At 42.8% G+C, this 14773-nt stretch overlaps 1 protein-coding gene across 1 annotated transcript in view; it reads left to right on the top strand.

The window, feature by feature from the left end:
- The window catches only part of Ube2r2 (ubiquitin conjugating enzyme E2 R2), a 65289-nt gene that overhangs the window by 47757 nt on the left and 2759 nt on the right, over positions 1-14773 (top strand). Inside the window, exons 3-4 of the mRNA XM_057791007.1 lie at positions 2837-2934; positions 13278-13412. Of these exons, the coding sequence (XP_057646990.1) occupies positions 2837-2934; positions 13278-13412 (233 nt within the window). The remainder of the gene's footprint in view (positions 1-2836; positions 2935-13277; positions 13413-14773) is intronic.

Genomic DNA, 14773 nt, shown 5'->3' with positions numbered 1-14773 from the left:
CATATTTATTTGTTGTGTATGGGTGCACGTATTTGTGATTGCATGTGTTATTAAACCAAGGCCAGTGATCAGTCTTGGGTGTCGTTCCTCAGGAACCATTTCCTTTGTTTCTTTTGATACAAGATCTCACTCTGGAACCAGGAGCCCATAGGTAGTCCAAGGAAGCATCTCTGCTGAGATTATGAGCACACTCCATTGTTCCCATCTCTTTATGTGGTGCTGGGGGTTCAATTCAGGTCCTTATGCTTGTGGAACAAACACTGCCAACTAAGCTGTTTCCCCAGCTCCTGTTCTAATGCTTATGATGTGGATTTATTTTTCTAGACAGACACATGTCAAAATTTATGAAATTTACTCAGTATTAGAGGTCTATGTAAAAGCTTTCACGACCACACAAAGCCTCTTGTCTTTTTTCATATTCTACATATACATTCTTTCTTACTGTGTTCTATCGTCTACCTTCTTTGGTATCCACTTGTAATTTAGCTTTAGAATATACTATTTGATACTTTTACGCCTTTAATCTTAGTACTTTGGAGGTAGAGACAGGCTGCTCTCCAAGTTTTTTGAGGCCAGCCTGGTTTACAGAGTGAGTTCCAGGACAGCTAGGGCTACACAAAGAAACCCTGACTCAAAAAATAAACAAAATAAAAGTATGTACGGTATTTTGCCTGCATGGGTATCTCTATGTCTCATGTGCATGCCTGGTACCTGAGGAGGCCGGGAGAAGGTCTTAGATCCCATGGAACTGGAGTTACATATGGTTGTGAACTGCCATGTGGGTGCTGGGAATTGAACCTTGGTCCTCTGGAGAGCAAATAGCCTCTTTACCTTCCTCCAGCCCCTAAAATTCTTTAAAAATGTTTTGGAGGGGTCTAGAGAGATGGCTTAGGGGTTAAGAGCCCTTATGTCTGCTCTTATAGGGAACCTCGGTTCAATTCCCAACAACCATGTGGCCACTCATAACTGCCTGAACTCCAGTTCCGGGAATCCAGCACTCTCACCCAGACATGCATGCAGGCAGAACACCAGTCACATAAAAATAAGCAAATCTTTTTTTTTTTTTAAAGGTGCTGGAAATAAAAACAGAAATCATATTAAAATTTTATTTAAGCTGAGCAGGGGTGGTGCACACCTTTAATCCCAGCACTCAGAAGGCAGACAGGTGGATTTTGAGGCCAGCCTGGTCTACAGAGCGAGTTCCAGGACAGGCAGGGTTACACAGAGAAACTTTGTCTTGAAAAACAAACAAAAAAAAGCATTTTTTGTTTTAATTAAAAAACTCTTTAAAGGTGGGTCTGGAGAGCTTGGCTTAGTGGCTAAGGAGCACATACTGCTTTGGCAGAGGACTCGAGTTCAGTTCCTAAGTCAGGATGCTCATGACCCTGTAACTGTAGACTCTGGTGGGATAGGTTTCCTTAGGCACTTGCACTCATGTGTACATGCAGACACATACACCATGTGGGCTAGTTGTATGTTAGGGTTAATACAAGCTAGGAAGCCTCAATTAAAAAAATGTCACCAGAAGATTGGTGTGTAGGGAACCTTGTAGGGCTTTTCTTAATTGTGTGTGGTGCCTTCCCTGGACTGGTGTTCCATAAGAAAGCAGGCTGAGCAAGCTACGGGAAGCAAACCAGTAAGCAGCACCCTTCCATGGCCTCTGCATCAGCACCTGCCTCCAGGTCCCTTCCCTGACTCTCTTTGATGACGAACATAGCAATTTTGCACATTATAATACACAGCTAATTTTTTTTTTTTTAAGAGACGGGGTTTCTCTGTGCAACAGCCCTAGCTGTCCTAGCATGCAATCTGTAGACCAGGATGGCCTCAAACTCACAGAGATCCGCTTGCCTCTGCCTCCCAAGTGCTGGGATTAACAATGTGCACCACCACCACCCAGCTAAATTCAAAAAGGTTTTTAACTCTTATCTCCCAGTTTTGATTCGTTTTTTTTTTTTTTTTTTTTTTTTTTTGGTTTTTTTCGAGACAGGGTTTCTCTGTGGCTGTGGAGCCTGTCCTGGAACTAGCTCTGTAGACCAGGCTGGTCTCGAACTCACAGAGATCCGCCTGCCTCTGCCTCCCAAGTGCTGGGATTAAAGGCGTGCGCCACCACCGCCCGGCCCCAGTTTTGATTCTTAAAAAAACAAATGATTTGGCACATTGACCCCAGTAGAGGCAGAGGTAGGTGGATCTCTGAGTTCAAGGTCAGCCCTGCTACACAGCCCTGGATGACCTGGAACTTGACATGTATGTAGATTAGGCTGCCTCAAACTTGGAGTGATCCTCTTGCTTCTTATCTCGTTGAGTGTTGTGATTATTATAGGCATGTGCCACCGAACATGGTCCTGGTGAATGTTTATCCTATTTAGTTCTCTTCAACTTCAACATGGAGAACTGGTTTTCCCATAATAAAAAGAAATGAACTTTTTAGCAAAAAAATTATGTGCCTTATCCATCGCATGTTTTGGTGGAGGTTTTTTTTTTTGTTGTTGTTGTTTTTGTTTGTTTGTGTTATTAAAGACAGCTTTTTACTGTGTAGCACTAGCTGGTTTGGAATTTGCTATGTAGACCAGGCTAACTTCAAACACATAGATTTGCCTGCCCCTGCCTATCAAGTACTGGGATTAAAGGCATGTACCATCATGCCTGGCCTTTATCACAGGTGTGTGTGTGTGTGTGTGTGTGTGTGTGTGTGTGTACGGACCAGGTTTGACTGACCTTGTACTTGAGATCCTATTGCCTCAGTCTGAGTACTGGGGTTGCAGGTGTGTGTCACCGCACCTTGCTTACATCAGTTTTTTACATATTTACTGAATGTTGTATTGTTGTTTTGTAGAATGGAGATGTATGCATTTCAATTCTTCATCCGCCTGTAGATGACCCACAAAGTGGAGAACTGCCCTCTGAAAGGTGGAATCCCACTCAGAATGTGAGGTAAGGTGTTAGAAGAGATGATACTTGCCGAGCTTTGTTCACTGCTTTCTATTTTTATTGGTTTCTTGAGACAGGATTACTCTGTGAAAGCCCTGGCTCCTGGAACTCCGTTTGTAAACCAGGCTGGCTTTGAACTCAGAGACCTGTGTCTGCCCCGGGTGCTGGGATTAAAGGCATGCACCACTACTGCCCAACTGTTTTTGAGACATTCTTACTATGTTGTTAAGATTGACCTCAAATTCCTGGGCTCAAGTCAACCCTTTATGTCAGCGTCCCAAACACACCAGACTGCAGACACTCGCTACTTGAGTCGTGTGTTGGTGTCTCACTCTGTGTGAAGCTGTGAAAGAGCTCCTCTCTGGTTAGTGTACCAAAGGTTCAAAGGGGGATTGTGGTGATCGGAGGCCAAGAATGCTGCAGAAATCAGAAATTTATTGGGGGTGGGCGAGAGGCTAGTTATGAGCTGGGGCGAGGATGACACAGGGTAGGGGAGGTCTGGAGCATCCCTAAAGGGACATAGGCGACACTGGTGACAGTAGTCACAGTGATCTTTACTGATGATGGTTGAAGGTGGGGTATGGGTTGCTTCTGGCATGTGGGCAGTTCTTGGTTGACTAGCTTCCTGAGGTGGTTGGGATTCTTTCTCATTACCCTTTGTCAGGGATCTGGTTGGTTTTTTGTTTGTTTGTTTGTTTTTGTTTGTTTTGTTTTATTTTTTTGAGACAGGGTTTCTCTGTGTGTCTTTGGAGTCTGTCCTGGAACTCACTCTTGTAGACCAGGCTAGCCTCAAACTCAGAGATTCACCTGCCTCTGCCTCCCGAGTGCTGGGATTAAAGGCGTGCACCACCACTACCTGACTGGGATTCAGTTTTATTCGTGATTAATACTGTAGTCACTGGAGGAACCTTTAATTTTTCTGTTCTCTCAACTAAAAGCCTAGGCCAACACCTTGGTTAGTTGGTAGAAGCCATGACCAGATAGACAAGGGAAGCTGCTGGAAGAGCCACAGAGCTTTCAGAGTGGGGTGGGATTTCTCCCTTCCTCCCTCCCTCCCTCTTTCTTTTCTGGTTTTTCAAGACAGGGTCCCAGAACTAGCTCTTGTAGACCAGGCTGGCCTCAAACTTGCAAAGATCTACCTGCCTCTTCCTCCTGAGTGTTGGGATCAAAGGCGTACGCCATCACTGCCCGGCGCAATACATTTCTTTTTTTTTTTTCTCCTTTTTTTTTCTTTATACGCAATACATTTCTTAATTCCTCAAATATCTTTCATTCACTTATGGGGAGAAATAGCTGATAGCTGTCTATATACATTATAGCTCATTTATATAATGTCAAATTTAATTTGAATGCTAAACGCATAAAAATAATTATTTTAAACACTTTATCAAAATGCATCCTACTTGTTTTTGAGAAGAACCTATAGCAAATGCTACATATAGGAGCCACCTTTGTTGTAGTTTATCATGGTTTGTGTAACCACCCTGGCTGGACTGGAACTCGCTCTGTAGATCAGGCTGGCCTAGAACTCACAGAGATCCACCTGCGTCTGGCTCCTGAGTTCTAGGATTAAAGGTGTGCGCCGCCACCACTCAGCTGTAGGAGCTATCTTTTTTATTTATTATGTATACAGTGTTCTGCCTGCATGTATGCCTGTATGCCAGAAGAGGGCATGCACATGCAGGCCTGCTTTCTTCAGAGATGCCTGGTTACCTGGAGTGCTGGCGTGGCATGGCCACACAACCTGATGATCCTTTGCTAGCTGGAAATTCCCCCAAATCCTGATAATTGTTTAGGCCTTAATCCTAGGCTTTGCCTCTCAGTGGATAGAACTCATACTTATGAAAGTTGCTTCATACTTTGCATCAATCCTATGCTTAGTGCAAATTCTACCTCTCTAGGACCTCGCCCTGAGCATTGTCTCAGCCAGTTGAGCTCATAATGAGTTAGATTAGAGGACTGCAACAAGATCCTGTCTCAGGAGAGAGCAGTCTCTGAGTTATGTAGGCAAGCTCAGTGTATGTCATCTGCTTTGGAACTGGCTACCTAGTATCTCTGCTCCATGTAGCTGTCGTGTCCTTCAGCAGAAGTTCTTCTCCGAGGGGAATCTCTCGGGGTCATTCAAGAAGACTTTCGTTGGTTGTCTTTGGGAATATTTTTACTTGTCCGTTTTGTTTCTGTTACTTATAGTTTTTTGTTTTTTTAAACAAGGTTTTACTGTGTAGCCTAGCTGACCTCAGTTTTGTTATCTTCCTGCCACCATCTCCCGAGTCCTGCTATTACAGGCATGCACCACATCTAGCTTGTTTAAGGAGGTTCTAAAGGTAGGTAGTAAATTGCCAGTCTGTTTGAGGGTTACTTACGATACTATCATGTCTCACTATGTAGTTTTGGTTGTCTTGGAACTTACCCTGTAGACTAGGTTTGCCTTTATTTGCACCATCTGTCTCTGCCTCCCAAAGGCTCAACACACTGACACACTGAAATACTGACTCAGGAGACACAGGGCAGGCAGGGCAATCTTTTTCTTTCACACCACTTTGCTGCTAATTTGTCAGTGCTGAGTAGCTTGTCTGGCTCAGAGGATTGATCTCTGAGTTCAGCTCTAGGGCTACTGTAGCAGGACTGCAGTGGAACTGGCATGAGCTGTCTGGCTTATCTCATCAGTCACAGCTGCTGCCTGGCACTGGCAGCATATTCTCATGGGTTGGGGTTTCCTGTGCTCTTCATCTTGTAAGTGGGCATATTCATAAGGTAGAGTTGTTTGGAAGGGTCTTTGTGACCTACAGAATATAAAACCTTCTTTAAGAGCTCAGCCTGTACAGTTGTAATTGTTGGCTAGAACAATAAAAGAAAGAGACCAGTTATCCACTAAAGCCTGATGGGTTCGCCAGCCTCCTTTCTGGAGGAAGTCCAGACACCGGGGAGCACAGTGATGTTGAGTGGTCCTTATGTCTCTAGTTAGTAGAAACAACCTCCCCTAGTTCTTGTTTTGGCCATAACCAAGCTGAGACCAGGGGTTTGTCACAGCCTGCTCACAGTTCACAGTTCCTCCCTCTGAGATACATCTCCAGAACTGCTTGTCGTCTCCTGTTTCCTTCAGTGGGGCCAAATGGATGGGCCTAATGCAGCAGTCACAGCTGCATACAGAGTTTCTTGTCTTGTCTTCTACAACCCACTGGAAGGGCAAAGAGCCAAGGTCTGCTACGAGCATGTGTGGGCGGAATAGGCACAGCTAAGGGGGAGTTGCAGTCTCATTTGTCCTGGAATTCTTTTAAACCTTACTCGTGGCCAGAGAGATTTTATTTGTCCCTTTGATTTTTGTGTATTGAGTCCCAGTGAACATTGCCATTAATTTTTGCTTTTTTTGCAAGTAAAGATATCTTATATTTAAAATTGCTTCTTTTTGAAAGACAGGGTCTTACGTAGTTAGTTCAGTCTGGCTAGGAACTTGCTATGTAGCTCTGGTTGACTTTGAACTCCCGATCCCATTGCCTTTTCCTTTCAGCTGCTCGATGTGCTTAGTGCTTACCTTGGTGAGTAAAGGTACTTCCTTGTAAGCCTGGCAGTCCAAGTTTCACCCCCAGAGCCCACAAAAAGGTGGAAGGAGAGAACTGACTCCACAAAATTGTCTTCTTTTTTGTTTATTTGTTTTTTTGGTTTTTTTTATTTTTCTTTTTCGAGACAGGGTTTCTCCGTAGCTTTTTGGTTCTTGTCCTGGAACTAGCTCTTCTAGACCAGGCTGGCCTCGAACTCACAGAGATGTGCCTGCCTCTGCCTCCCGAGTGCTGGGATTAAAGGTGTGTGCCACCACAGCCCCGCAAAAGAACCAAGTTTTGCTAGGCCTATAAATCTTATCTACAAATCTCTGTGTTAAGCTAGAGTTTTTGTTTTTGCTTTAAAAAAAATTTTTATTTATTTATTGTGTACAAATTGTTCTGCCTTCATGTCTGCCTGCAGGTCAGAAGAGGGCACCAGATCTCATTATAGGTGGTAGTGAGCCATCATGTCGGTGCTGAGAATTGAACTCAGGACATCTGGAAGATTAACCAGTGCTTTTTTTTTTTTTTTTTTTTTGGGGGGGAGGGGTTTCGAGACAGGGTTTCTCTGTGGCTTTGGAGCCTGTCCTGGAACTAGCTCTATAGACCAGGCTGGTCTCGAACTCACAGAGATCCGCCTGCCTCTGCCTCCCGAGTGCTGGGATTAAAGGCGTGCGCCACCATCGCCCGGCTTAACCAGTGCTCTTAACCTCTGAGCCATCTCTCCAGACTTAGGTTTTTTAAAATTGAACTTTTTGCTTCTCAAATGCTGCTCTGGGGAGTATATGTAGACTTGGGAGGGGAAAAAAGGCAGGCTGATTTGTTTGTTGTTGGGTTTGTTTTGGAGGCAGTGTCTCACTGTGTAGTCTTGACTTGCTTGGAACTTGCTTTGTTCTTTGAGCTCACAAATCTTCCTGCCTCTGCTTAAAAGTCTGCAACACAGGCCAGAAGATGGTGTGCACACCATTGATCCCAGCACTCAGGAGGCAGAGGCAGGAGGATCTTTGTGGGTTTGAGGCCAGCCTGGTCTACAGAGTGAGTTCCAGGACAACCAGGACTGTCTCACAGAGAAGACCTGTCTCGAGAAACAGGTGTTCTGAGATCTGCAAACTGTCACAAGAAGCTAGTTTGCATGCATTGAGTGTGTGTGTACATGCATGCATTTTCCCTACCCATTTTGTAACAGGCTTTGTCCTTTTCCTGTTTTACCTACAGGTGAAATAGGTTTTCCTTAACACAAGATTTTCCTATTTTTATCTTTCTGTGATTTTCTGCTCACCTACACAGGGTGTTATGTTGGTGCATTTTCCGTTGTTAAGCGTGCTGGTATTAAAGGCAGGCACTACCACTGCATGGCCTGGGAGTTCTTTTCTTGGTCACGGTTGTTTTGGCTATCCTGCGATTTCAGTTTTTCCATAGAGTGTGTCCTTTCAAGGTCTGTAAAGAATTGTGTTGGAATGCTTTTGGTAGGAAGGCCATTTTTATTATACATATTTTATTATATTGACCCTACTGATCCATGAACATGGGATATCTTTCCATCTTCTGATATCTTTTCCAGTTTCTTTCTTCAATGACTTGACTTTTTTTTTTTTTTTTTTTTTTTTTTTGGTTTTTCGAGACAGGGTTTCTCTGTGGCTTTGGTTCCTGTCCTGGAACTAGCTCTGTAGACCAGGCTGGTCTCGAACTCATAGAGATCCGCCTGCCTCTGCCTCCCAAGTGCTGGGATTAAAGGCGTGTGCCACCACCGCCCGGCTTGACGTTCTTTTTTTTTTTTTTTTTTTTTTTTAAATATTTATTTATTTATTTATTATGTATACAATATTCTGTCTGTGTGTATGCCTGCAGGCCAGAAGAGGGCGCCAAACCTCTTTACAGATGGTTGTGAGCCACCATGTGGTTGCTGGGAATTGAACTCAGGACCATTGGAAGAGCAGGCAATGCTCTTAACCACTGAGCCATCTCTCCAGCCCCCGGCTTGACGTTCTTATCATACAAATCTTTCACTTCTTTGGTTAGTGTTACCTCAAGATATTTTACATTATTTGATGTGAAGGGTGTTGTGCCCCGATGTATTTCTCAGTCTATCATTTCTATATAGGAGGGCTGTTGAGTTTTGTGAGTTATTCTGTATCCAGCCACTTCACAGAAAGTGATCAGGTGTAGAATTTTTGGGAATTTTTGGGGTCACTTATGTAGACTGTCATATCACCTGCAAATAATGATCCTTTGATTTCTTCCTTTCCAATTTGTATTCCCTTGATCTCCTTCAGTTGTCTTATTGCTCTAGCTAAGAATTGAAGTACTTTTTTTTCCCTTTCAGTTTGTTTATATGGTGGATCACATTAATTTTTTATTATTTATTTGTTTATTTATTTATTTATTTATTATGTATACAATATTCTGTCTGTGTGTATGCCTGCAGGCCAGAAGAGGGCACCAGACCTCATTACAGATGGTTGTGAGCCACCATGTGGTTGCTGGGAATTGAACTCAGGACCTTTGGAAGAGCAGTCAGTGCTCTTAACCGCTGAGCCATCTCTCCAGCCCTACATTAATTTTTTTAAATGTTGAATTGTTTCTGCATCTCTAGGATGAAGCCAACTTGGTCATGATGGATCTTTTTGATGTGTTCTTGGATTTGGTTTGTGAGGCTTTTTATTGTTTTGTTTTTTGAGAAAAGGATTTCTTTGGTTGTTCTTGGAACTCTCTCTATAGACCAGGTTGGTCTCCAACTCACGAGATCGCTTGCTTCTACCTTCTAAGTGCTGGGATTAAAGGTGTGTGCCACCAGTGCCCAACCTTTGGGGGGTGGATTGCGATTATTTTATTGAGCATTTTTGCATCTATGTTCATAAGGGAGGTTGATTTGTAATTCTTCTTCGTTAAATGTTTGTGTAGTTTGGGAGTCAGGGTAACTATTGCCTCATAAAATTAATTTGGCAATGTTCCTTTTATTTTTATTTTGTGGAATAATGTGAGGAGTATTGGTATTAGTTCCTCTTTGAAAGTCTTGTAGAATTCTGCACTTTTAGTTGGGAGATATTTAATGACTGCATTTATTCCTTAGGGTTATAGATCTGTTTATCTGATTGTGATGCTTAGGTAAGTGGGATCTATTGAGAAAATTATCCATTAATTTTAAAATTTCCAATTTTGTGGAGTACAGGTTTTTAAAGTATGACCTAATTAATTTTTTTTTGGATTTCCTCAGTGTCTGTTGTTAGCCCCCCCCCCCATGTTTCTGATTTTGTTAATTTGAATAAGGGTTTGTCTATCTTAATGATTTTCGCAAAGAACCAACTCTTTGTTTCTTTGAGTCTTTGTATTGTTCTTTGTTTCTATATTATTGATTTCAGCTCTCAGTTTGATTATTTCTTGCTAGCTCCTCCTCCTGGATGAGCTTACTTCTTTTTGCTCTAGAGCTTTCAGGTGTGCTGTTAAATTGCTAGTGTGAGAGTTCTCCAAATTCTTTATGTGGGCACTTAGTGCTGTGAACTTTGAACCTCTTAGCACTGCTTTCATTGTGTCCTGTAAGTTTGGTTATGTTGTACATTCATTTTCATTGAATTCTAGTAAATCTTTAATTTCTTTGCCTTAACTTAGTTTTCATTCGGTAGAGTTGTTCAGTTTCCATGAGTTTGTAGGCTTTCTGCTGTTGTTGAAATCCAGCTTTAATGCATGGTAGTCTGATAGGTAAGGGAGTTATTTCAGTTTCTCGTCTCTGTTGAGACTTGCTTTGTGAGCAGGTATGTGGTCAGTTTTGGAGGAGGTTCATGAGATGCTAGGAAGAAGGTGTGTTCTTTTGTGTTTGGGCGAAATGTTCTGTAGATGTCTGTTAGATTCATTTGATTTATAGCCAGTTAGCTCCAGTGTTTCTCTGCTTAGTTTCTGGCTGGATGACCTGTCTATTGGCAAGAGTGGGTTTTTTTGAAGTCTCCCACATTAGTGTGTGACCATCAGCATGTGATTTAAGCTGTAGTACTGTTTCTTTTATAAACGTGGGTTATACCAGGCGTTTTCTTTTGTGCTACCAACTAGCCCCCAAATCATGACATGGAGACTATGGAGTTATGAATGCTTGGCCTAACTTAGGCTCATTCCTGGCTAGCACTTTGGACTTAAATTAACCTTCTTTTCATTATCTACTGTTTGCCTCAGGGCTTTTTACCTTTTTTATCTTCTTTTTCTGTTGTCTCTGACTGGCTGGCTGGCTGGTCGGTCTTGGGCATCTCCCTCTTTCTCTCCTCCTTCCTCTCTTTCCTAGGTTTCTTTTATTTTTCTCTCTCTGCCAGCCTAGCCTCTAACCCTAGCTATTGGCCATTCAGCTCTTTATTAGACCAATCAGATGCTTTAGGCAGGCAAGGTGACATAGACACACATCTTTTCATAATTAAACAAATGTAACACATCTTTACATAGTTAAATATTCCACAGCAGTGGGTGCTCTTGCATTTGGGGTAGACATTAAGAATTGAAAGATCATTCTGAGGGATTTTTCCTTTGGTGACTGTAAGATTTCCCTCCCTTCCTCCCTCCCTCCCCCCTCCCCTCCTCCCCCTTTTTCTCTTTTGAAACAAAATTTCTCTGTAGCTTTGGAGACTGTCCTGGAACTAGCTCCTGTATACCCAGGCTGGCCTTGAACTCACAGAGATCTGCCTGCTTCTGCCTCTAGAGTGCTGGGAGCTCCCCTATCTCTTGATTAGTTTTGGTTAGCTTTCATTTAATTGGAAAATCTTTTTCCAACCCTTTCCTCTATATTTGATGCTAAGGTATGTTTCTTGGGCATAGCAGAGGATGGATTCTGTTTTCAATCCATTCTGTTAGTCTGTGTCTCTTTACTGGGGAATTGAGTGTATTGATAGCAATGACCAGTGATTGTTAATTACTGTTATTTTGTTGTTGTTGGTGGTGTGTGTGTGTAAGTGTGTGTGTGTTTCTTTTGGTTTTGCTGGTGGGAGGTTATTTCCTATGATTTCATAGGTATAGTTAACCTCCTTAGGTTAGAGTTTTCCTTCTAGGGCCTTCTGAAGGATTGGATTTGTGAATATTGTTTAAATTTGACTTTATCATGGATTATCTTGTTTTCTCCATCTTTGGTGATTGAAAGTTTGCTGTGTGGTCTCTTAAAGAGTCTGCAGCACATCTGTCCAGGCCCTCCTGACTTTTAGAGTTTCCTTTGAAAAGGCAGATATAATTCAGGTATGCCTTTCTATGTTACTTGGTCTTTTTCCCTTATAACTTTTGATATTCTTTGTTTGTTATTTGTATTTAGTGGTTTGGTTATGTGGCAAGGGGACTCTTTTCTTGTCCAGTCTATTTGGTGTTCTGTAGGCTTCTGTGCCTTTATAGGCATCTCCTTCTTTAGGTTAGGAACATTTTCTTATATGATCTTGTTGAAATATTTTCTGGGCCATTGAGCTGGGTTTCTTAGGTTTGGTCTTTTCACAGTGTCCCATATTTCTTAAATGTTTTATGTCAAGAATTTTTTAGATTTAACATTTCCTTTTACTAATGTATGTATTTCTTCTATGCTGTCTTCAATATGCCTGAGAGTCTCATCTCTTGTATTCTGCTGATGAAGCTGGCCTCTGCAGTTCCTCTTTACTTACCTAAAGTTTTCCTTCCAGAATTCCTCCAGTTTGTATTTTCTCTATTGCTTCTATTTCTATTTTCAGGTCTTGGACAGTTTTGTCTCCTACAACTTTGTTTTTGGCCTTTTATTTCCTTCAACCTTTTGTTACTCTCTTCCTTGATTTCTTTAGTTTATTCATTTCCTCCCTGAATCCCTCAGTCACCTACGTAAAGTTGGTTTTAAGGATGTTTTCATGTGCTCCAGCTGTGTTGGAATAGTCGGGGCTTGCTGTGGTAGGATAGCTGGACTCTGGTGACATATTACCTGCCTGTTACTGTGCTTTTACACTGGCCTCCAGGCTGTTGTGTTTGTGGTGATACAGGTCTAAGTGCCTCCTTGGGAGTTTCCTCTCTGGTCTTCTGGCCTGTGGTTGAGCAGGGGGTCTTCACCTGAGTTGGGGGCTGTACTTCTGGTGACCAGTGTAGTCTCTTATGGAGCAGGGCATCTCTTGAGTTTGGGGCTGTACTTCTGGTGGTCGTCTGCAAGGCCTGTGATCCAGGAGGGAGTCTCTGCTTGTATTGGGGGCTGGGTCAAGGTGAAGAGAAGTGGGAGTGTTGGGGATAGATTGGGGGCACTGAGAGTTGGGTAGGTACGCTGGCAGGCGGCCCACTGGAGTTCTGGCAGCCGGGGTAAATGACTTCTGATCCTAATCCTAATAAGATATTTATATATATTAATGCTAACAACATTCTCCCTGCATGTTCACCTGCAGGGCAGAAGAGAGCATCAGATCTCATTACAGATGGCGGTGAGCCACCATGTGTTATTGGGAACTGAACTCAGGACCTCTGGAAGAGCAGCTAGTGCTGTTAACCTCTGAGCTATCACTCCAACCCCTAAAAAAATTTTTTTTTAAATCATATTTACTGTGTATGTATGTGTGGCATCTAAGCAGAAGTGTGAGAACAACTTGGGATAGTTATTCTCTTCCTGTTGTGTTCATCCTGGCTACCAAAGTTGAGTCTCCAGGCTTGGTGGCAAGCTCCTTTACCTGCTGGGCCGTCTCACCAGCTCCCAAAACAAAACTGTATCATCACTTTTCATAAATCTTCAAATATAACCTCACATTTGTATTAGATATTTTAAGGGTGAAAAATTTTAAAATTGACTGTAATTTCTTTGAAAACTACTTTCTAAACATGGGTTTTCACAGTGGTTTCTTTGCTTTCCAGGACTATCCTGTTAAGTGTAATCTCACTGCTTAATGAGCCCAACACCTTTTCTCCAGCCAACGTGGATGCTTCAGTGATGTTCAGGAAATGGAGGGACAGTAAAGGGAAAGACAAAGAGTACGCTGAGATCATCAGGTGAGTCAGCGCTCACATGCAGACTTCAGTATCCTGTTCTCAGGCTTATGGACTAGGAATCTTAAGAGATCCCAGAACAGAAACAAAAAACAAAAACTCATTAGAAAGCAGGGCCGGGAGACACACGGAACGGGACAGACGTATTTTAAAGCAGGCTAGCCTTGAACGCAGAGATCAGATCCAACCTCTGCCTCCTGTGCCCTGCGTCCTTTTCATGGTCAGCCACTGAGGTGAATTATTTATATCAAGAATCAAGGGGCTGGAGAGATGGCTCAGAGGTTAAAGAGCACTGACTGTTCTTCCAGATGACCTGAGTTCAATTCCCAGCAACCACATGGTCGCTCACAACCATCTGTATTGAAATCTGGTTCCCTTTTCTGGTATGCAGACAGAACACTGTATACATAATAAGAAAAAAGTAAGTAATGTAAGTGGTAAAGACCTATAGCAGCTACAGGAATACGTGCAAAGCCTGGGACAAACTAAAGCTTCAGGGAAGCAGTGTTCTTATGTTTTCAGTTTTTCCAGCCCTCCATCTTTTTTTTTTTTAAAGATTTATTTATTTATTTATTTATTTATTTATTTATTTATTTATTTATTTATTATGTATACAGTGTTCTGCCTGTGTGCATACCTGCACCCCAGAAGAGGGTACCAGATCTCATTACAGATGGTTGTGAGCCACCATGTGGTTGCTGGGAATTGAACTCAGGACCTTTGGAAGAGCAGGCAATGCTCTTAACCGCTGAGCCATCTCTCCAGACCCCTCCAGTCCTCCATCTTGATGCCTTTGGTTTTTGTACTTTTGGGATGAAACTGTTTGTTTTACACTTAAACGACCAGCATTTGCTGCACACCTGTTACCTGACACACCACCACTGGGTGATGGGAGACTGCGAAGAGCACTCCAAACCAATGAGACTCAGTGACATGGGGACCTAGCAGCCAAGGGGAGGAAACCCAGGAATCAGCTTTGTGCATTAAAGGCACCGCAGCTAAGAGCTGGCTGGGTTGCTTGATACATGCCCTGGGTTTGATTCCCAACACCCCTCCCCCCCATACACACACACAAGCAAGGCTGACTCTAAATTCAGAACACACATAAAAAGCCAATAGTAGTGTGTATGCATCTGTAATCCCTGAGCACTCAGCAGGAGATGGGAGGCAAAGACAGGATTACAGTGAAGAGATTTTCGTCTCAAACAAGGCTAAAACGTTAAGCAAGGAGCCTCTATGATGGCACCTGCCTTAGTGTGCTGCAGGGTATCTGTCCTATCTGGAGTATTCAAAGTGAGTGATAAGAATATTTATTGAGCCGGGCGGTGGTGGCGCACGCCTTTAATCCCAGCACTCGGGAGGCA

This window comes from Chionomys nivalis, chromosome 16, assembly GCF_950005125.1.
Source record: "Chionomys nivalis chromosome 16, mChiNiv1.1, whole genome shotgun sequence".
Taxonomy (NCBI): domain Eukaryota; kingdom Metazoa; phylum Chordata; class Mammalia; order Rodentia; family Cricetidae; genus Chionomys; species Chionomys nivalis.
This window is presented reverse-complemented; position numbering and strand designations above follow the sequence as displayed.